The sequence below is a fragment of the Heloderma suspectum genome, chromosome 10 (assembly GCF_057233095.1).
Source record: "Heloderma suspectum isolate Gila_16-S chromosome 10, 16-S_ref, whole genome shotgun sequence".
Classification (NCBI taxonomy): domain Eukaryota; kingdom Metazoa; phylum Chordata; class Lepidosauria; order Squamata; family Helodermatidae; genus Heloderma; species Heloderma suspectum.
The window spans coordinates 43,775,635-43,797,878 of NC_139467.1; the positions used below are offsets into that span (position 1 = coordinate 43,775,635).

Sequence of the window (22,244 nt, forward strand, 5' to 3'; positions counted from 1 at the left end):
CCAGGTGTTTGGCCCCGTGGAGCTGGATCTTGCTGAGTATGCTCATGATGGCAGGAATTTGACAAAGTAAATACCCAAGTATTAACACAGCTCACTACCAGCTCACCCACCTGCTGTTCTCTAGTTCCCTGGAACACAAGAGCAAAGAGAATCGTTCCTAAGAGCAAGTGCGCAGCAGACCAGCCTCGTCCAACCTGATGCTCTCCAGTTGTTTTGGACTTCAGCTCCCATCAGCCCCAGCTAGCATGGCCAATGGTCAGGAATGATGGGAGTTGTCACCCAAAACATCCGGAGGGCCTCAAGTTGGGGAAGGCCGCATCAAGCATCATGTGAATGATAATCCCATCTGTTCATATATCCCTGAGACCACTGGGTACACAGAATGATTCCATCAAAAACTGCAGGCCAGCCGCCTCGTCTTCTGCATGCCTACAGGGACTCCTACTGACCTGCCCACATGAACAAGACCACAACAATGATGAGGATCTCCCCGGCTCGCAGCTGCTGATTTTTCTCTCCCTCCTTCATCGTCACCTCATCTGCACAGAGAGGGAGACAGAGAAAGGCAGCAAATGTTAGCTCCATTTCCAACCCACCCACACTAGGTTTTGTCACCACAAACAAGGGATGAGTGAAGGGTGACAAAAGGGTGAGCTCACACCCCAAAGCCTCCTGTGGCTCTGCAGCAGGTTCTCAGGAGGCTTTCTGTTTGCTCAACACACCAGGGCAGGCTGGACCTTTCTCTTGCTTCTCGTGTGGCCCTCCCTGACTGGTCCAGCTGGCCTTTATGCTTGGCTCTCTCCATCTGTATGCTGCCCATGGGCTCTTTCCCATGTCATGTTTTCTAGCCAACACCTCCCATGATGCTGTCGGGCAGCCCCAGGCAGCAGAATTCCCGCTGGGAAGCCAGCCATGGGTGATGCCCGTTGTTTCTTTGATTATGTTGTTAATGTTTTATGAATCAGTGTTGTAACTATTTTTTGAGTGTGTTGTTCATGAAATGTGTTAGCCACTCAGAGCTTCTCTACACGAGACTGTTAATATCTACTTCAGAAACTGAATAATATTCAGTTTCCTCGCAGGATTGCGCTCCGAGCTCTACACAAAGAGCTGTTCCTTTCCTGCTTTTCTGTTTCATAACCTTTAGGACTAGCTGTGCTATAGTGGAATAACTCAAATACACAAGGTGAAACAACACACTCAGAAATAATACCCTGTTTTCCCCATTCTAAAAAAAAACACTGGAAAGCATGGAGGATCATGATGTCATCTAAAGAGCCCATAAACAACTGTGAATCAGGAAATATGAGTGCACAATAAACACCTCGTGTAGAAAAGCTCCCGAGGTATTGTCACTTCTGCTTAGTATTTGCATCCCTGCCCCCAGTGTCAAGCATTTCATTGCTGGGACTGCACGTAGCTTGTCCCAGGACAAAATGGATGTGGGGTTTTGTGATGGCAGGATTCTCACCAAAACTGAGGTGTTATTAGTAGGCAGTCATCAGGGGGCGGGGGCAGCATCTCTTGGAAGAGTGTTTTCCCTGAGGATGTTTGGCAAGAATGCCATTCTGGCACCTCCTGGCCCCCTTTTGCCTCAGCAGTCAGTGACATGTGCACACAGACACACGCAGATCCGTGGAGAATGGCACAATTTGGCAGCACAACATTCTGGACCAGCCTTGCCTCTGCACCTAAAAATAGGCTATTGGAAGAGTTTATTTACATGTCTCTTATTCCAAAGAAAGGCTCCCAGTGTGCTTGGTGGTTCCTGCCTTTTCCTGATCAGCACCAAGGAGACATATGTAGTTGGCCTTGCGGATCCCAAAAAAGAACCAGCCCCCCGCCTGCCCACCTCTTCAGCTGCCCCTTCAGCAACTTTTCCCTGCCCCTCTCACAGGCGCCTTTTCTCCCCCTGTGGGGCAATGAGGTGGCAGCAGAGCAGAGCAGAGCAGATTCCAGCAGCTGCTGCTTTCCTCACCCTTCCGTGACAAGCCACACCTGCCAGCCTGCATGTCCTCTCCTGCAGCCCAGCTGTCATCCTGTGCCCTTGGCCAGCTCTCCCCTCTGCTTCTCCAGTCCAGACCCCTCTGCTCCGTGTCCCCGCTCCCCTGCGCTCCCAGCCACCACATTGCTGTTTGCAAGCTTGGAACTGCTGTGGCTGCATCGCCCCCTGGCCCTTTCACATGAGCCCTGACGAGGATGCAGAGCCCCCACCAGGCCCAATGCATCAGAGTGGCCCAACAGGTCACAAACCCAAGAGGATCCTCAAGCACCCGGCATGCCCCAAGGCGTGGTTGATGGATTCAAGGGAGAAAGGGAATTGGGCGGGGCGGGGCGGGGCGGCGGAAGGTGTTGCAAAGTCCTCGTTCAGAGGTTCCATTGCAGTCCGGCTGTGTTGTTGAAATAAGGATCCTTCTTCACTCAGCCTATGCCAGCTACAGGATTTGTGGGGCCCTTGAAGGAGACAGCACTGCTGGGCACCCTTCACCTGGAAGAGGCAGGAGGCACGAAGGGAGAGCAATTCTCCCATGCCTTCCTGGATGCACATCCACAGTGAGCATGGTGGTTTGGTTGGGCTCCTTGAGGCCCCGGGACATGTCCAACCTCACTGCCCTCTGGGGCCAGGCCGGCAGCCGCTGCCTCTTGGCACAACCTCCTTCCTGCTTGCCTTTGTTTTTGGAAGCCAGTTTCTCCGCCTCCCGGGGGGTCTTGAAGTGGATGGGCTCACTGGCGGGGCTGTGCCCCTGGATGCTGATGGACTGCACATGCACAATGTACTCCGTGTCCTCCTCCAGGTCCCAGAGGGAGCATGAGCGCGTGGTGGTGTTCACCTCCTCGATGAAGCGCAGCATCCGCACATCCTTCTTCTGCAGGGAGAGGGGGCGGAAACACACACACACACAGGCCAAGGGCCAGACTCAGTGTGATGGCAACAGGCCTGTTGCTTCAAAGCTGGGTCTGCCCCAGAGTGCAAGAATGGGGAGACCACCCGGGAGAGTGAAGGGACCCAAGGGGGTGAGCTAAATCATCTACCTCACCCCACAGGTGGCCCCCATGCATTCTTCCCCCCAGGCACTTGACACTGGGGGAGCTTCCAGATGAGGTTTTTATGGCACCATGACAGCGTGGAACTGAAATGCGTATGCTTCAAAAACCTCTCCTCAAAATTCTCCTTTGCACATCTTAATGATGAATATTGCCCTAAAAATTTTCTGGAAGTGCAAGTGTTTGCAGATATTCCCTGAATATTTGATATTCGCTATCACAACTTTACATCCAAAGTTTTAACAACAACATTTAACATTACAGCATATGAGAACTGGGCATGCAGCATCAGTCAATGTTTGAAAACATCTGAGTCAAGCAGTTGATGTTTGACAATATGTGACAGCTGAGCTGCAGAAGCAGTCAACAAGTAAAAAGCTCTGACAGGTGACTTGCAATAGAATTGTGTACATTTTATATCAACTGCATTCATTCATTAAACCAATCCAAACAGTCAAATTTCAATTCAGAAGTCCAACTTCAAGGTCAAATTTGACCATCATAATCTGAAATTCAAAATCTGAAAATTCACCAGATTTTAAAATATCTTTGAAATGTCTTTTCAGCTCTACTATAAAGTAGAATCCTACCCAGAATGGGGCTTCTACTACAACTGGATAAGGGCTGTGCATACCCCTAAACAAAAGCCCTAAGCCTAAAAACAAGCAAGCAAGCACAAGATCCAATTTCTGCACCATGATGGAAGCCTACAACATCTGAGCTGAATCAAGCATGCCAAGAAAGCAATGTTTGCTTTCATGTTAATTTTTCTTTTGCGGGGGGGGGGGGGTGTCTGCTCACAGCACAAGGTATTAGAAGTTTTAAAACTCTGACAAAAGAATGACAGAATGGAAGGAGGGAAGGGAAATCAGAGAACAGATAGGCCTGTTAATCTTCTATTTTTGGACTTCTTTTCTGGGTTCTGGGGTACAGTGGACAAGGAGGAACCCCACAAGACCTGGACTCCCTGTGAGCTAAAACACTGGCGCAGAAACATCATGACGATTTTCCTCCGCTTTGCTGGAAACAAGGAGAGACTGAGAAAAGCTGACAGCGCAACCTTGAGGATGGTATGAAGGGTCCCAGTGCCTTAAACATGGAATGTTGGAGGGTATGATAAAGCAGGGATACTCCTTTCAGCCATGCTTCGTGAAGGCTAGTGACTCTCCGGAAGATAACACAGCACCTGGAATGTTCCTCCTCCCAAGTAAAGTAGACCTAAAAAATGAGAGCTTATCTCTGAACTGTCCTTGCCTGGTTATGGAACGACACAGAACTAATTAGGAAAATGCTTAGCAATGGAGGAAGTGGTCTAGAGTCAAGAGGGGTTTGTTTTCAATCTTTGGAATAAAACACGTTTAACGTTGTATCTTCCTGTTTTTCTTTATCATTTTATGGCTCTCCTCACACGACTATGTTGAAATCTAAAACTCTGCCACAGAAGGTGCTCCTTTAGAAAGAACAGATGGGTGGTTTGATTTTAAACCTTATCTTACTTATGAACCTTTGAAAGTTAGCATTTATTAGTAACCAATATTATTTTGTTTTGGTGTGTTTGTTTTGGTAGTAAGGGCAGGCTTTCCCTTCTGCTCTTATGGCCTAATTCCTTATAGGGTGGTTTGTTTGTTTGTTTGTTTGCTTACTTTTTCATAGCCCTGTGAAGGATCTACAGTTTTGACACAGGTTTCTTTTGACTCAGTTTTACCTTATTTTACTTTTGAATTCCTGGGGGCCAGCATTGGTCCTATCACTTGTTTCACACATATGTTGTTACCCTAGAGAATCATTTTAACTGTATTTTTTATTATTCCAGTGCTTAAAGGTAAAGGCTTCTCATGCTCCCTAATTAAAAGGCAGATTTGTGGTGGCTATCAGGGTCTGTCTCTTCACTGGGTACCAGGTAGGAAATTTGAGGTGCAAATATTTATGACTCTCTGTTTCTGATAAGAAAGTCTAGAGTATAGCAGACCTCAATTAAAAGAAGAGAACAAAGATGTTACCAAGGGTTTTGGTCCCATAGTTAATCAATATAGAGCCAATTTTAATTGGAGTAAAAAAATATTGATTCAAATGCTAAGCAACTGCCAATCAGAACACAGGGAAGTTTGAGGGTGTTACCAGAAGCAAAGAGTTTTTAAAATATCTCTGCCTTAAATAAAGGTTGGTTAGTTGCTGGGTTTGATGTTCTTTCTCTTGCTGCTTTCGTCCGATGCCTTTAGCTGTGTGCCTGCTGTCTTTCTCCCAAGATGGAGAGACAGGCAAGCAATTTCCCTCTCTGAACATGCCTGGCTAGATGAGCTTTTTCTCTCTCCTGAAACTTTCTTTCTTAATATTTTGAATATGCATCCCTCCTCAGAGAAGAAATCATTTCACTTTTCAACTTTACTACTAAACCTCATGACAAGGCCTCCTTGCCAAAATAGTCCTATAGCTGCTTCTCTTGAGCTGTTTTTTGAAGATCCATTTTCTAAATAGGCTTCTTTACTATTATTTTATTCCCCTTTTTTCCCTAAGTCTTTGTGGATTGTACCTAAGGAGTTTTGAACACTTTTTAAACTCTTGCCTGGATATTCTGTTTAAACACTTTCTGGAAGCTTTTACCTGGAAACCATCTAAGAATCCTGTATACTCCATTACAGTGACAGATGTGCATTTCTCTTATAGCTGGGAATTTAGAAAGGCGAAAGGTGCAACCCTATGCACGTTTAGAGAGAAAAAAGCCCTACAACTCCCAGCATTCCCCAGCCAGCCATGTTGGGAGTTGAATGACTTTTTTCTGTCTAAATGTGCATAGGATTGTGCTATAAGTTAGGGGGGCTGGAGAACATGTGAGACCAAGTTAGGGTTTAATATATTATATGATTTATCTTCTATTCAATTTGCCACCTATTATGCCTTAGTTAATACAATTAATTTATATTCTATTAATTCTTTTATCACTGTCTTCATGGTAGTTGTACAATGTACTGTTTATTTTATAACATGTCTTCAGTGTTTTTCATAAATATCTATAGCTTTTCAACACTATATTTGTTATTTCATTAGATTTTAAATTGATTTCATTTTTGGTATGGTTCTGGCTTTACGGCCACTCTCCATATCCTCACTAGAGCAAATTAAAATAGAGGAATAAGAACCTATTTCTCAGCACCAGGGAAGAGTAAAAACTGATTTTTGTGAACTGCCCAGAGAGCTTTGGTTATTGGGTGGTATAGAAATGAAATGAAACGAATGAATAAATAACTGGTGGGCACCAGAGTTCATTTCAGGACAGATTTCTGACCAGGTTGCCACATTACATTATTTGAGAGAAAGTTAAGGCTCTCCTCTTCCGTGCCCTTGCATAATTCCCCAGCAATTCCTACATCTGTGAATCCCCTTGCTTTCCTTGTTTCCATGTCAGATTGAGACTGGAAACCTGCAAGCTCTTTTCATCTTCAGTCTCATCTTTGTACAGCACTCAGCAGATGTCAGGCACTTCAGAAATGACGACGACGATGACGATGATTCTCTCTCCATATATAGAAGCCATTTTCTGGGCCTCTGGTGTGACCAAGGGCAAAGCCATGCTGGCTCTGCGTCTTGTGGTGAGGGGCAAAAATCTGGATTACCTGGCCACAACCAGCAAGGGCACTTTTTGAGAGGAAACAGGCCTCCCTGCTGCCACTCCCCCTGCCCCACCAAAAGGCTTCAGGCTCTGGGGAGAGGGAGCAGTACGTCTGTGTTGCGCTCCTCACCCCTACAAAATCATGGGGCTGGGTTCAAGAGCGGGAAAGAGAGCAGGGGTCAAAGCAGACCTTCTGGGTTGCGGTGTTTTTCTTACCTTGTCCTCAGGGCCTGGAGGGCTTGGTTTGGGGCAAACGGGGGGTCAGACCAGGTTTGGGGGGAAAAGCTGTCCTACCCCTCCCTCCACCTGAGTGGGAAGTGGAGTGGAGAATTGGGGGAAAGGTGCAGGGGTGGGGATCTCCAGTTCTTGATGGGCCTTTTGATGAGGCTGATACAGTAACCTCCAGATCTGCCCTGAGAGAGACCTGGACCAAGCAGAGATGAGGAGGGCCAGGAACTGAACAGTGGCAGCAAGAGGCCTACCTGCTGGGAAATGGCGAATCCAATGACCACTTCCTCTTCCAGGACATCCCAGGTCACGACAGCTGAGTTGGCCTTCAGGAGCTTGACCGTGACGTTGACTGGAGCGGAGGGGCTGTCTGCAAGGAGGCAGAAAGAGGGGTCAGGGTACAGCCAGTAGAGAAGATGCTTACCATGGGAGAAGGGGGCAGCAGGCACTACTTAACACAATGCACAATAAGCTTATGGAGCTCACAGCCACAAGGGGCAGTGATGGGCACTCACTTAGATGGCTTGAAGAACGGCAGATGGCAAATTCATAGAGGGCAGGTCTAACTTAGGTGGCAGGAGCCATTCCAAGGAAATGGAACCTTTGGGTGCAGAGGCAGGGCTCCTCCGTCTAGTGGTAGCAGCTGGTACACCCCCCCCCCCAAGTGGGCGATGCTACAAGCCCCAACCAGCACACCAAGCCACTACAACATCGTCCCTCAGACCCACCTACCCAAAGCTCTGTTCCATCCCAGCGCTGACCTTGGGAGCCCTTGCTACAAGCCAGAAGAGCGAAATGGGGTCAACCACGCTGAGAGGAAGTATTTTGCGTATGTCTTTGTTACATTCATACAGCTCAAGGCAGCGTGCTTCCTTCTCTTCCACCCACTCCATTTATCTTCACAATAGGTAGGTTAGGCTGAGAGACAAGTCACCTGGTGAACCTCATGGCTGGGTGGGGAGCGGGACCTGGGTTCTCCCCAGTTCTAATCCCACACTCTAACCACTACACCACACTGCCTTTCAAGGGTGCCTGTGAATACCAAGTGCTAGTGACAAACTACAAGGGATGGCCATCAACTTTGTGCCCTGCCTGTGAGCTTTCCAGTGACTGATCACTGATGGAGCTGGACCAGACAGACCTCCAGCAGACCCAGCAGGCATCTGGTTCTGTTCTTGATTTGTGCAACAACTGTTATCACTGCTCTGCTCCACGTATATTGCGAGTATTTTCTCTCTTCACAAATGGATTTCCCTCCCAATCCCCTCAAAATAATAATCCCCTTCCAGAGCTTAATTCCCTCCCTGCAAATTCATTTTCCACGAGATCCCACCTTCCAAAACCCCACCCCTCCAGATTCCCTCAAACAAATCTTTCCCTCTGCTCCCACCTCAAATGTCCCCAGGGGTGAGCAAAAATTAAAATATCTATCCTTCTCTGAACCCCAAGGAGGACAAATCCCCATTTTCCTCTCTCCTTGCTCAGGCTATCTCTCCTTCATGCCATCTCTTCATGGGTCCTGCCACCTCTCTGGAGTCTCTGATCCCTCAGTGGTAGCTTAAAGAGAAGGGATTCAGAGAGCAAAGGTGCAAAAGCAAAACGGACAAGGGCAACTGAGCTACATTCCAGTCGGCATCCAGCCCCAAAGTGGGCCAACCTCCCATGTGCTACACCACCCCTTCCCCATGACAGAAAAACAGGGCAGCCATTGCCATGCAGGCTTGGTCCTTGAGAAACCCAATATACACCATCCCAGGGTGCTTATTTATTCATTTAGGTCCCATGCATAGGGCGGACCCTTATGTATTGCCAAAAACAGGGAAATGCATCACCCACCCACCCTGCAAAAGGACAAAGGAGAACAGAGTTGCATAAAATTGCACATGCTAATACATTAGCAGCTAATTTCTGTGTATAGATGCAAATCCAAAAGTAATGATTATCATTTAAATTGAAATAGAATCACATCTCACTATAGCAGGGAAGGCAGCAAGCAGGAGACCTGTGTGGCTACTGCTCAGTGTGCTGCCCAAGAGTGCTACTGACTGCTGACAGGCAACTGCAAGGCCCCTGCTGCTCTCCCTTCTTGAGGTTCCTTCAAAGAGAGGACACCACCAAACAGAGACTGTCTTCTATAAAGTACATGGCCACCTTTCCCAAGCATGCACAGTCATGTACATCCTCATCATCATCAGGGGTGGGAAACTTGTAGCCCTCCAGATGTTTTGGCCTGCAGCTCCCATGCTGGCTAGGGCTGATGGGAGTGGTAAGCCAAAACATCTGGAGGGTCGCAAGTTGCCCACCCCCAGTGTACATGGTGCCTTATAGAGTTACATATGCACAACATATAAGTCTCTGCCCCCCCAAGCAACTTAAAATCTAAGACAGAAGCTGGGAAAAACAACAGAGGGAGAGAAGAATGTGGGCAAACACGATTACACGTACATTTGCCTCACAACAACCCTGAGAAGTAGGTTAGATCAGGGTGGGGTACCTCCCCACCCCCATGCCTGTCAAAGGCTGCATTCCCTTGGGAGCAGTATGTCAGGGAGTTATGATCTTAAGATCCTCACCACCCCAAACTCCAAGTTTCTCTCACCCTCCCCCCACCTCTGTCACCCCATTCTCCCTGATGCTCTTCACACTTCCCCCATCCATTCTGTCTTCTGTCAGGAAAGCGTGGGGGGAGGGTCAAAACTCTTTGACCATTTTGCACAATCACTGCAGCCCACAGTGGCTTATTTAAGCCACAGTGGGTTGTGGTGTGTACCAGTGACCATTTTGAATATTCAAGCTGCAGCAGGTTGTTGGCGTGTCTTATCATGTCATCAGAAACCCATGAGGGTGGCTGGCTGGCATGGTTCACAAACCACCCGCAATCCTAAAACGGCCCATGGTTTGTGGGTGGCTTATTAACAGCCCACCTGCGCCAGGTTCAGATGACATGATAAGCCATGGCAACTGCCCACTGTGGTTTAAATATTCAAAATGGCCACCGGCACACACTGCAATCCCCAGTGGCTTAAATAAGCCACGATGGGCTGCAGTGATCGTGAGAACTGGCCCTTTGAGGCCTTTCCCAACTAACCTGATAGACTTAGATGTAGCAACAGCTGAACTCGTCTTGTGACTGGGAACTTGGGAAATTTTCACACTGGGGGAGTGAGGGCAAATAGGCAAGAAGATATCCACTCACTCACTCACTGCAATTTGTATTTCAAAAATTACACTAGAGCAAGACTCGTCGGCTACAGCCCTGTACCTTCTTCCCTGGAAGTAAGCCCCTGGAACCAACAGGACGTCAGGGGGCCATGTACCAGACCGCGCTGTTAGCTACCACTGCATAACCAAGTGCCGCCTAAAAGACAAGCCGGTGGATTTGCCTTCTTCATCCAGCAGTGTTTGCAAGAATCTGAGCTGCTAGCAGCGCCAGGAACTGGCCAATGGCCCCCGAGCCACCTTTAGCCGATTGCTGTTTTAGTTCATAGCGACACTTTTGGATTCAAGAAATATACAGAGTTCCGTTTTGGTTTTTTAAAGCCATGATATAAGTGATTATAGGGTGAATAAAAGTCATCCCTGCCTTGAATGCCAGCACCTTTTTTTTAAAAGAAATAACTATGATTAGGACTTGGCTGAACTGTCCACAAGACAGACTCATCCTGCTTGGCAGCTTTATGCTGGCCACGCAAGAGACAGCCATATTCTGAGTGTACCTGTCCTTGTAGTTGAAAGCAGGTGGAAGGTCTTGTACATAGAATTATATACTGTCCTTTGTGTAATGTGCTATGGCAGGGATGGGCAACACGTGGCCACAGGCCGCATGGAGCACCTCGCACCCCAGAAATGCTGTAAAATATATTTTGCAAAAAAATGATGTCCATAGTGGCTACAGAGCACCAAAAAGGTGAAATTTAGCTGCTACAGAGAGTCAAAAGTGTTAAACATAGTTTGGAAACGAGCTAATTTTAATCTTCATAGCACTATGGAGTGGTTTGCTGCTGCATTTTGGTGACAACCTGGCATTTTTCTCTCCTTTAAGAAGTGGGGGTGGGGGCACCCGATGGACTGCAGCCGGGGGGGTGTCCAGGGGAACAAAAATTGCTCCCAGGCCCCTCACAGTTGCTATAGCCTGTGCTAAGGGAACAGTATTTGATCCGATTTTAGAGAGAGATTTGTGGAGGTCCATCCATGAGAACATAATCTCTCTGCATTGTGAGCACGATAGGTATCTAACTGCAAAAATTGCACCTTTTCCATCTACAGTAATTGGTCCTAGGGACAAATCCTTCAAGCTGTGCCTTGTCAGGGAGATTCAGAAGTTTAAGTGCATGACTGATTTTATATAATTTTAAACAGGCTTGTGTAATTCTATTTGTTTTAGCTAGATATCCGAAATTTTAAGTTTATTCTCTATGATTTGGGTTTGTGTTAACTGTATGTAAATATGTTATCTTTGTACTGGTATGTTTTGTTAAGTGCTTATTTTGTGATGGTCTGATGACTGTATATACAGATGGTTTGATCTGACTTGACGAGAAGGATGTTTATAGCCCAATCCTGCACACATCTATTCAGAAGCAAGTCCCACTGAGTTCAATAGGGCTTACTCCCAGGTAAGCAGGTATAGGATTTCAGCCTTAACATGACAGGGGCTCAGAATCTGTGGCTGCAGCCTGTTGCTGGAGGTCAGGCCCCGGAGGGTGAATAGCAGCTACACCACTGGAGCAAAGTTCCCGTTGTCGCTCACCATGCTGAAGAGAAGATGGGTGGGAAACAAGCCTGCCCTGCCATCAAGGGCCTTTGTGCTCCAGGCTGTGCTTGAAAACCACATGGAGTCCTGTGAAATATGTATCAAGGCCAGAGAGTTAGGATTTTGTAGGTCACTTTGTTCCTGTTCTGTAGGTTGTATCCTCAATGCTGTAAAAAGCTGGAAAAGACTGCAGAGCTGGAGCAAGAGGCCAAGAGACACCTAAAGCCTTTTAATAATAAGTGGAGAGCCACAGTGGTGTAGCTTTGATGATAACTTCGGTCTGTCCATTTGATCCTCACTTTCACACAAGCTTCCCTCCTCATGTGCACACACAATTCTCATAAATACACACACCTCCCTCCCTCTTTCTCTTTCTCTTTCTCTTTCTCTCTCTCTCATGCACACAGACACACACTGGACAGAGTCCAACAGCGAAGTTAGAGCTCTCCAAGCCTGTGGAGAGGTCAAAGCCTGCACCCCCCCTCCTTCTGTTATCTGAATTTTCTGCAAATCTACATGTATACTGTGCTTTAATTTAATACTGTATTTGTCTCTATACAACCATAGCAACTGCCCTAAAAGTTGGCTTTGATTTTATAAAGAAATATATATAGGTAATATCCAGCATTTAAGTGCCATTTGTTGGGTGTTCAAAGTGCTTCCCATCCCTTATCTCAGTGATCTTTACAAGAGTCCTGGAAGTCAGAATAGCAGCTGCATCCCCCTATTGCAGGCCCCCGGGGGTGGGGAGCCAGCCCCAGCCAGATCAGGGAACTGTGGCTTGGCTAAGAGTTCATGGGAAAGATGAGATCTGTACCAAGAGTTTCCAGGCTCAGCTCTCACCTCACCAACTGGGGACAATCAGGGATGTTTCAAGCCTAATGAGTTTAAATGTGGCTTAGAAAAAGGAGTCTCAGATCATCAGAGGCATCCTTCATAATCAACGGCACTTAAGAGATGCAAGTTATCACTTCCCCCTCAGAACTATGTGCCTGCTGGGATGTGTTTCACAGATACAGAAAGCAGGGGTGCAGGCAGGGCATTTGGGACTCTGGATTTAATGGTCTTCTCCCCGCCCCGCCCCGCCCCGCCCCGCGAGTTTAGATGACAATGTGAATTACTTCGCTTACTTCCAGTGTGGTAAACCAGCCCTGCCACATCACTCTCCCCACCCCTGCTAATGCTTCTGAGGAGGGCCCCGGGCCCCTGCCCCAAAGTCCGGCCCTGATGGTGCCACTACGCAAAGCCTCCTTATCTGAAGAAGATGCAGGTGCCAGCTCCACGCCAGGACGGGGCTGTCCTTCCCCAGCTCTGGCGCAGTGACTGAGCCTTGGTGGCAGAGCGGCAGCCATAGGCTGGGCCCCTGCCTTGGCTTCCTGGCTTGGAAGTTCCACATGCAGTCTCAGGTCCCAGCTGTGACTCTGAACTGGGTTGCCTTTGGCCACTGCCAAGCTTAGCTGAGCAGAACCTGCCCGGAACATGATATTTTGCTTTTAAGATGCATGAAATGTCAAGAGGCCGGGCGTGGCAGCTGCTTTCTGTTCTCTGCACTGTGACCTTTCCTGCAGAAAGGAGAGGCGTAAGAACATGGCCTGCTGTTGCTAAGTCTTCCAAACGCAGCTCATTCTCCCCCTGCCCCTCTGGAGCCTGGCCACCTTTCTCTTGCTTATTCTTCTTCCTCCTCCTAGGATGGTGGGGTTCCTTTTTCTTTCCATAAAGCGGAGGTGTAGATATGAAAGGATTTCTTCCCCCCTTCCCCGATTCTGCTATTCAGAGACTTTCCTTTGCACTCACACAGTGGGGCTCCTGCACTGAGCATAATTGCTTGCCAACTTTATGGGGTCTTTAGCGAGGGCTGAAAGCCATTCCAAAGTGCTTTAATCACACAGAGGCACACAAAAATCCTGGACCCACCTCCGTTGTTTGGGCCTTGAATCACATAGGGGCGGGGAAAGGATATTCAGGGGTGGATGCTGAACCACCTTGTCCTCTTGCCATGTTTTGAGAACAAAGGCCCCCTGGCAGGACAACCTTTAGCTCTTGAAAGGGCCGAGCTCCAAAAGCAACCAAACAGCGCAGGGGACAAAGGGCACCATCATCAGTGGGCTCCAAGAGGCGGTGGCTGGGTGAGGCCGGGGGCAGCGGGCCAAAAATGCAGGGAAGAAGGTTGGGGCTCTGGAAGGCCATCAAACCCCCACCAAGGAGCTGGTTCCTGCAAGAGGCTGGTGCCAATGGCGGTGTTTCAAGGCTCCCCACTTCCTGGAGGGTAGGTAGGACATCCTCGAGCAGACCTCTCCAACCTCGCGCCCTCCAGATGCGTCAGACTGCAACTCCCATCATGGGAATGATGAGAGTTGCAGACCAGCGCATCTGGAGGGCCCCAGGCCATGGAAGGCTGTTGTAGAAGCAATCTTGGGGTGGGGTGGGGACACAAGGACACACTGTGATCTTTAAAGAGGGAGCAAGGACACACCGTGAAGGCCCTGTGGCACCTTTTGTTACACCTGTTTACTTGCAGATATACCAGCTGAGCAGGAGGGAGCACATCAGCACCTTGGCAGACTGCTGGCCTTCCTCACCACTCGGGTTAGGGATGCAGCATAGCAGCATATTACACTGTCATCCCTCCTCAGCTCCCCCCCCCCACTGGCTTCCCACCCCCCTTGGCAACTGACACAAACACATTGGGTCGGTTCACATGTCACGCTGAAAATAAGCCACGGTGGGCTGGTTGTTCAATCGTTAACCCACGTTACTCCCGACAGACCATCAGGCACTCTGTGGTTTGCCATGGCTTATTTCCCCCTTAGTCATGCCACCTGCTTCCAGCATGTATCCCATGGGCCTTTGTGGCACAGCCTCTGCAGCCTACCCCACTATTCTGCTAATGGCTGCAAATGAGTAGGGGTTTTTTCATAGAACTTTTTTTCACCTTTGGGGAGATTTGTGCAAATTTAATGTTATCTTTTTTTAATACTTTCAGGGAGATTTGCACAAATTCGCTAAAGTGCAGTAGTTACTGTGAATTTGCGCAAGTCTAGAAAAAAATTAAGTTAAATTTTTGCACATCTCCCCCAAAGTGAAAAAAAATAACAGTAATTTTATGCAAATCTCCCTGGTGGTGAAAAAACATTAAATTTGTGCAAATCTTCCTGAAGGTGAAAACGAAAAAGGTGTCACTCTCTAGGGAGGCGGCAAAGCAGAGTAGTAAATTGGCAAATGTCACTTCAAGACACCCCTTCATGGATCACTGCCTTGTTGTAGCGAAGGGGCTTGCGTAACTCAGTGAAGCCATAAGCTATGCCGTGCAGGGCCACCCAAGACGGACAGGTCATGGCAGAGAGTTCTGACAAAATGTGGTCCACTGGAGAAGGAAATGGCAACCCACTCCAGTATTCTTGCCAAGAAAACCCCATGGAACGTATCACAAGGCTAAAAGAGATGACGCCGGAAGATGAGCCCCTCTGGTCGGAAGGTGTCCAATATGCTACTGGGGAAGAGCAGAGGGTATTTCCAAGTAGCACCAGAAAGAGTGAAGCGGCTGGGCCAAACCCGAAAGGACACTCAGCTGTGGATGTGTCTGGTGGTGAAAAGAAAATCCGATGCTGTAAAGAACAATATTGTTTAGGAACCTGGAATGTAAGATCAATGAATCAAGGTAAGCTGGAGGTGGTCAAACATGAGATGGCAAGATTGAACATCGACATCTTGGGAATCAGCGAACTAAAATGGACAGGCATGGGCGAATTTAATTCAGGTGACCATCATATCTACTATTGTGGGCAAGAATCCCTTAGAAGAAATGGAGTAGCACTCATAGTCAACAAAAGGGTGGGAAAAGCAGTACTGGGGTACAATCTTAAAAATGATAGAATGATCTCAGTACAAATCCAAGGCAAACCATTCAACATCACAGTAATTTAAGTCTATGCCCCAACCACTGAGGCCGAAGAAGCTGAGGTTGATCAGTTCTATGAAGACCTACAACACCTTCTAGAACTAACACCAAAAAAAGATGTCCTCTTCATCATAGGGGACTGGAATGCTAAAGTAGGAAGTCAAGAAATCACCGGGATAACAGGCAGGCATGGCCTTGGTGTACAAAATGAAGCAGGACAAAAGCTAATAGAGTTTTGCCAAGAGAACATGCTGATCATAGCAAACACTCTTTTCCAACAGCACAAGAGACGACTCTACACATGGACATCACCAGATGGTCAATATCGAAATCAGATTGATTATGTCCTTTGCAGCCAAAGATGGAGAAGCTCCATACAGTCAGTAAAAACAAGACCTGGAGCTGACTGTGGCTCAGATCATGAGCTGCTTCTTGCAAAATTTCGGCTTAAATTGAAGAACGTCGGGAAAACCACTAAACCGTTCAGGTATGACCTAAATCATATCCCTGATGAATATACAGTGGAGGTGAGGAATAGATTTCAGGGATTAGACCTAATAGACAGAGTGCCTGAGGAACTATGGACGGAGGTCCGTAACATTGTTCAGGAGGCAGCAACGAAATCCATCCCAAAGAAAAAGAAATGCAAGAAAGCAAAGTGGCTGTCTGATGAGGCTTTACAAGTAGCTCACGAAAGAAGGGAAGCGAAAAGCAAAGGAGAAAGGGGAAGATATACCCAACTGAATGCAGAGTTCCAGAGAATAGCAAGGAGAGACAAGAAGGCCTTCTTAAGTGAACAATGCAAAGAAATCGAGGAAAACAACAGAATGGGAAAGACTAGAGATCTCTTCAAGAAAATTGGAGATCTCAAGGGAACGTTTTGTGCAAAGACGGGCATGTAAAGGACAAAGAAGGCAGGGACCTAACAGAAGCAGATGAGATAAAGAAGAGGTGGCAAGAATACACAGAAGAACTATACAGGAAAGATCTGAATGTCCCTGATAGCCATGATAGTGCGGTCACTGAACTTGAGCCGGACATCCTAGAGAGTGAAGTCAAGTGGGCCTTAGGAAGCATTAGTAACAATAAAGCTAGCAGAGATGACAGTATTCCAGCTGAGCTATTTAAAATCCTAAAAGATGATGCTGTTAAAGTGCTGCATTCAATATGCCAACAAATCTGGAACACTCAACAGTGGCCACAAGACTGGAAAAGGTCAGTTTACATTCCAGTTCCAAAGAAGGGCAACGCCAAAGAGTGTTCAAACTACCGCACCATTGCGCTCATTTCACATGCCAGCAAGGTGATGCTCAAAATCCTACAAGCTAGGCTTCAGCAGTATGCGAACCGAGAACTACCGGAAGTACAAGCTGGGTTTAGAAGAGGCAGAGGAACTAGAGATCAAATCGCCAACAGTCGCTGCATCATGGAGAAAGCAAGAGAATTCCAGAAAAGCGTCTATTTCTGCTTCATTGACTACGCTAAAGCCTTTGATTGTGTGGATCACAACAAACTGTGGCAAATTCTGAAAGTGATGGGAGTACCAGACCACCTTACCTGTCTCCTGAGAAACCTGTACGAGGGTCAAGAAGCAACAGTAAGAACCAGACATGGAACAACCGAGTGGTTCAAAATTGGGAAAGGAGTACGACAAGGCTGCATACTGTCACCCTGCTTATTTAACTTATATGCAGAGTACATCATGAGAAATGCCGGGTTGGATGAATCAGAGGTCGGAATTAAGATTGCTGGGAGAATTATCAACAACCTCCGATATGCAGACGATACCACCCTAATGGCAGAAAGCGAAGAGGATCTCAAGAGCCTCTTGTTGAGGGTGAAAGAGGAGAGTGCAAAAGCTGGTTTGAAACTCAACATTAAAAAAACGAAGATCATGGCATCTGGCCCCATCACTTCCTGGCATATAGAAGGGGAAGAAATGGAAGCAGTGACAGATTTTACTTTCTTGGGCTCCAAGATCACCGCAGACGGTGACTGTAGCCATGAAATTAAAAGACGCTTGCTCCTTGGGAGGAAAGCTATGGCAAACCTAGACAGCATAGTAAGAAGCAGAGACATCACCTGGCCGACAAAGGTCCGTCTAATCAAAGCTATGGTTTTCCCAGTAGTAATGTATGGATGTGAGAGCTGGACTATAAGGAAGGCTGAGCGCCGAAGAATTGATGCTTTCGAACTGTGGTGCTGGAGAAGACTCTTACGAGTCAGCTACACAAGAAAGTAATAGAATTTCTGAGCTTATAGCTGAAGAACATGCCGAGCTGGCTTGTGCTACCGAAAACTGGCTGGAGGAACAGGGTGGAGTCAGTCTCTCCCAAGTGTGTCTGCCAGGATTTCTTGTGCAGCACCAAGCTCGACTAGAGGGGCAGGCGGGGGGGGGGGGCATAGGTCTATAGGGACTCTCTCCCCCTGGTCAGATGCCCCATCCAACGGTCAGCCAGTTTTGAGTGTCTGTACCTGGTGCTGGGCACCTGAGACAGAATCGGGATTTTGTTGGTGTGCTGCCTACCCCGCTGCCCAACAGCCTCCCTACCTGAGCTGACTGAGGTGGTCTCGAGCGTGATGTTGAGGACCCCAAAGCTTATGGTCTTGGGGGACTTTAATATTCATGCCGAGGCTACTTTGCCAGGAGCGGCTCAAGACTTCATGGCCACCAAGTCAACCATGGGCCTGTCTCAAATAATATGTTGCCCAACACACGTGGCAGGACATGCTTTGGACCTGGTTTTCTGTGCTGGATTGAGAGAAAATGATCTAATGGTGGGGGAGCCAGTAGTGACTCCTTTGGCATGGACAGATCATTATCTGATCAGTTTTGTCCTTCAGGCCACCTGTAACCTCTGCAGGGGTGGGGGACCAAATTTGATGGCCCGCCCCCAGAGACTGATGAATCTGGATGGATCTTTGAGGTCTCTTGGGGTTTTTCCTGCAGGCTTAGCCGGCGGTCCTGCCGAGGTCCTGGTCACCGCTTGGAATGAGGAGATGACCCGGGCTACCGATATGATTGCTCCCAAACGTCCTCGACCTATTCGTAGAACCATGTCAGCTCTTTGGTATTCTGAGGAGCTGAGGGTGATGAAACAACTGTGTCGACGATTAGAGCGCAAATGGCAGAAGACTCGGAATGAATACCATCGAACACAGGTAAGAATCCACTTGCAATCTTATTCTGTGGTGGTGATGGCGGCGAAGAAATCCTACTTCTCTGCCACCATTGTATCTGCCCAGTGTCATCCAGTGGCACTCTTTCATGTGGTTAAAGGCCTCTTGGGTGTAGGCCTTGGAACACAAGAACTCGAACCCTCAAAGGCCTGTCGTGAACAATTTGCCAGATAAAATCACTTGTATCTGTGCTGACTTGGATGCCATTGTTTTGACAGAGGCTGATATGGACAGGCCTGGTGCACCATCTAGTCATGTTATGGATAACTTTGGCTTGTGCAACCTGAGGATGTGGAAAAACTGCTTGGAGGACTGAGGCCTACTACTTGCCCTTTAGATCCTGGCCCATCCTGGCTTGTGAAATCTGCCAGGGCTGGGCTGGATATCTGGACCTCTGAGGTGGTAAATGCCTCCTTGAGGGATGGTGAGGTCCCCACAGCTTTGAAAGAAGCTGTGGTGAGGCCCTTGCTGAAGAAACCAGATTTAAATCCTACGGTAACAAATAATTACTGCCTGTGTCGCATTTGCTATTCTTGGGCAAGGTGCTGGAGCGTGTGGTGGCCTCACAACTCCAAGCTGTTTTGAATGAAACTGATTATTTAGATCCATTCCAATCAGGTTTCAGGCCTGGTTACGGGACAGAAACAGCCTTGGTCACCCTGGTTGATGACTTACGCTGGGGAATGAATGAGGGGAGTGCAACCCTGTTGGTTCTTCTGGACCTCTCAGTGGCTTTTGATACCATCAACCATGGTATCCCTCTGGATTGTTTATCTGGACTGGGCTTGGGAGGTACAGTTTTGAAATGGTTCCAGTCCTTTCTGGAGGAGCGCTCTCAGAAGGTGGTGCTGGGGGACTTGTGTTCCACCCATAGCCATTAGCCTGTGGGTGCTGCAAGGTTCTATCTTGCCCCATATGCTTTTTAGCATCTACCTGAAACTGCTGGGGGAAGTCATCAGGAGGTTTGGGCTGAAATGTCATCAGTATGCGGATGATGCTCAGCTCTACCTCTCGTTTCCATCTGCACATCCCAGGGAGGCTGTGGAACTCTTGAACTAGTGTCTGGAGGCTGTTTGGGGATGGATGAGGGTGAACAAGCTGAGACTTAATCCAGACAAGATGGAGGTACTGTGGGTTGGGAAACCAACTATTTCAGATTGAGGTTTACAACTGGTCTTAGATGGGGTTGCACTCCCCCTGAAAAGACCAAGTGCATAGTCTGGGGAGTCCTCCTGAACTCTGAGATAACTGGGGAAGCCCAGGTGGCTTTAATAAAAAGCAGGAGTGCTTTTTATTAGCTTAGGCTGGTACGCCAAGTGTGGCCCTATTTGGAGAGGATGGATCTTGCCTTGGTTATCCATGCACTAGTCACGTCCAGGCTGGACTACTGTAATGCGCTATACGTGGGACTGCCTTTGATGACGGTTCAGAAACTCCAGCTTGTGCAGAATGCAGCCACCTGACTATTGGTGGGGGTGAGGCGATTGGATCACATGATGCCTATACTGAGCCAGCTGCATGAGTTACTGGTGTGTTTCCAAGCCCAATTCAAAGTGTTGGTTCTGACCTTTAAAGCCTTGGATGGTTTGGGACCAAGTTACTTGAAGGGCTGCGTTCACCCATATCAGCCTGCCTGCACTTTAAGATCAGAAAGAGAGGCCCTTCTCATCTGCCCACCCCTGAGAGCAGTCAGGTGGGTGATCACACATGAGAGGGCCTCTCTGCAATCGCTCCACACCTTTGGAAGAAGCTGCCATTGGAGGCCCACCATGCTCTGTCATTGCAGGCTTTTAAGAAGGCCTCGAAAACATTTTATTTTCTTTGGCCTTCTCTTGATATGACTACTATTGTTGCTGTTACTGCTGTTAACTGTTGCTGGTTTTATTTTTGGCTTTTATTGTTGTTTTTATTGTTTTTATCACTTTATAATTTTAACTGTTTTTATGTATTCGTTGCTGTAAGCCATCTTGGGAGGGCTTCTGCCCTAAAAGATGGCCAAGAAATATTTTAAATATAAATAAATAATTGTTGGTACTAAAAACAAATTCCTAGGCTGAGAATGTGCTGAGAGGCCCTCTCTTCTTTAATTCTAAGTGCCTGTGTTTTGCCTCTGGCTCTTGTTGGCGGATCTTGGGCTTCTAATAAAAGACAATGTAGATCTGACAAGCCTGAAGTCTGCCCGCCCCTGCCTTAAGTGGCTCTCCCATTCCAACTTACTGTCCTCTATGCTTGAGACTCCCTCTCAAAACATTAGCCTTGTGCCGCTCCTTTTAAATCCCTCCACAAAAGTAGGGATGTACAAAACTCACTTGCCTTTTCGAAGGGTGACGTTCATGGTGGGGGGGAGGTGCTCCGTCCCTCCCCCCGAAATTCTGGCCAGGGGGGAGGCGCTCCGTCCCTCCCCCCCGAATCCTGGCCGGCCGGCTCCGCTCCGCAGGGATTCTGCGGAGCTGCCAGCCAGCTCCACCAGCAGCCGGACATCCAGCCTCTGGCTAGCAGGAACGCAAATGGCGGTGGCCATAGCCGCCGCCGTTTGCATCCCTGCAGTCAGCCATGATAGGCTATGTAAATGCTTACGTAGCCTATCACGGCTGATTTAAAAGAAGAAGAAAAAATGCGCGTACGCAAATGGCGGAGCCCATGGGCGCTGCCATTTGCGTACACGCGTGTTTTTTTTTTCTTTTAAATCAGCCATGATAGGCTACGTAAACATTTATGTAGCCTATCACGGTGTTTTTTAAAAATCTAGCCGTGATAGGCTACGTAAATCTTTACGTAGCCTATCATGTTTTTTTGTTTTTTGTTTTTTTTAACTGGAAATGGTGGCGGCGCCGAACCGCCACCGGAGCCGCCGCCGCCGCCAGGAAGATCCACCCAAGGTAAGTCCCATCCCGGGGGGGGGGCAGACCGTTCCGCCACCAATTTCGGGGGGCCGAATGCGCTGGCATTAGGCCTCCCCGAGATCCGTGGCGGAATTCTCTGACATCCCTACTCAAAAGATCAGTTCTTCCAGGAAGCCTTTGCTTCCCCCTTTAGCTCTCATCCCTAGCTGACAAACAGCTCTTTTCCCTGTAACTTCGTTGCCTCCCTTGCTCTGCTTGCCTCAACCTTTGCTTGCCTTCTTCTGTTGTTTCCCCCCACTGTCAAATTTCCAGACTGTAAACTCCTTGAGGAAGTGACCCATCACTTTGCTTATGTTATTCTGAAAAGGACCATGTACATTGATGGAGCTATATAAATAATACAACACATCGAGTAAGGAAGATGCAAGCATAGCATCACGAACTTTGCTGCAGAAGATAAGCACACAAAAGCTTTCTGGTACAATCTCATGCACGCATTTCAGTGAAACATCACAGGTTATGTGACATGTGAGCTGCTGGGTCAGTGATAGAAGAACAGAATGCAAGGCATGTGCCCTTGCATATTTAAAAACGGGAGGGGGGGGCAGTATTCAGCACCTCTCATGAAAATGTCATGGAAATGTCTCCCTAGGTAAGGTAACTGCCTCCTTTACCTAGGGAGGCGGTGGG

The 22,244-nt window shown here is 47.9% G+C and overlaps 1 protein-coding gene across 2 annotated transcripts in view; it reads right to left on the reverse strand.

Moving 5' to 3' along the window:
• FNDC5 (fibronectin type III domain containing 5) overlaps positions 1 to 22,244 on the reverse strand; it is a 56,382-nt gene that overhangs the window by 21,451 nt on the left and 12,687 nt on the right. For both annotated transcript variants that reach the window (XM_084816130.1, XM_084816129.1), the window contains exons 2-4: positions 7,135 to 7,250; positions 2,669 to 2,867; positions 450 to 539 (exon numbers count right to left, since the gene is read on the reverse strand). In XM_084816130.1, coding sequence (XP_084672256.1) covers positions 450 to 539; positions 2,669 to 2,867; positions 7,135 to 7,250 — 405 coding nt within the window. The remainder of the gene's footprint in view (positions 1 to 449; positions 540 to 2,668; positions 2,868 to 7,134; positions 7,251 to 22,244) is intronic.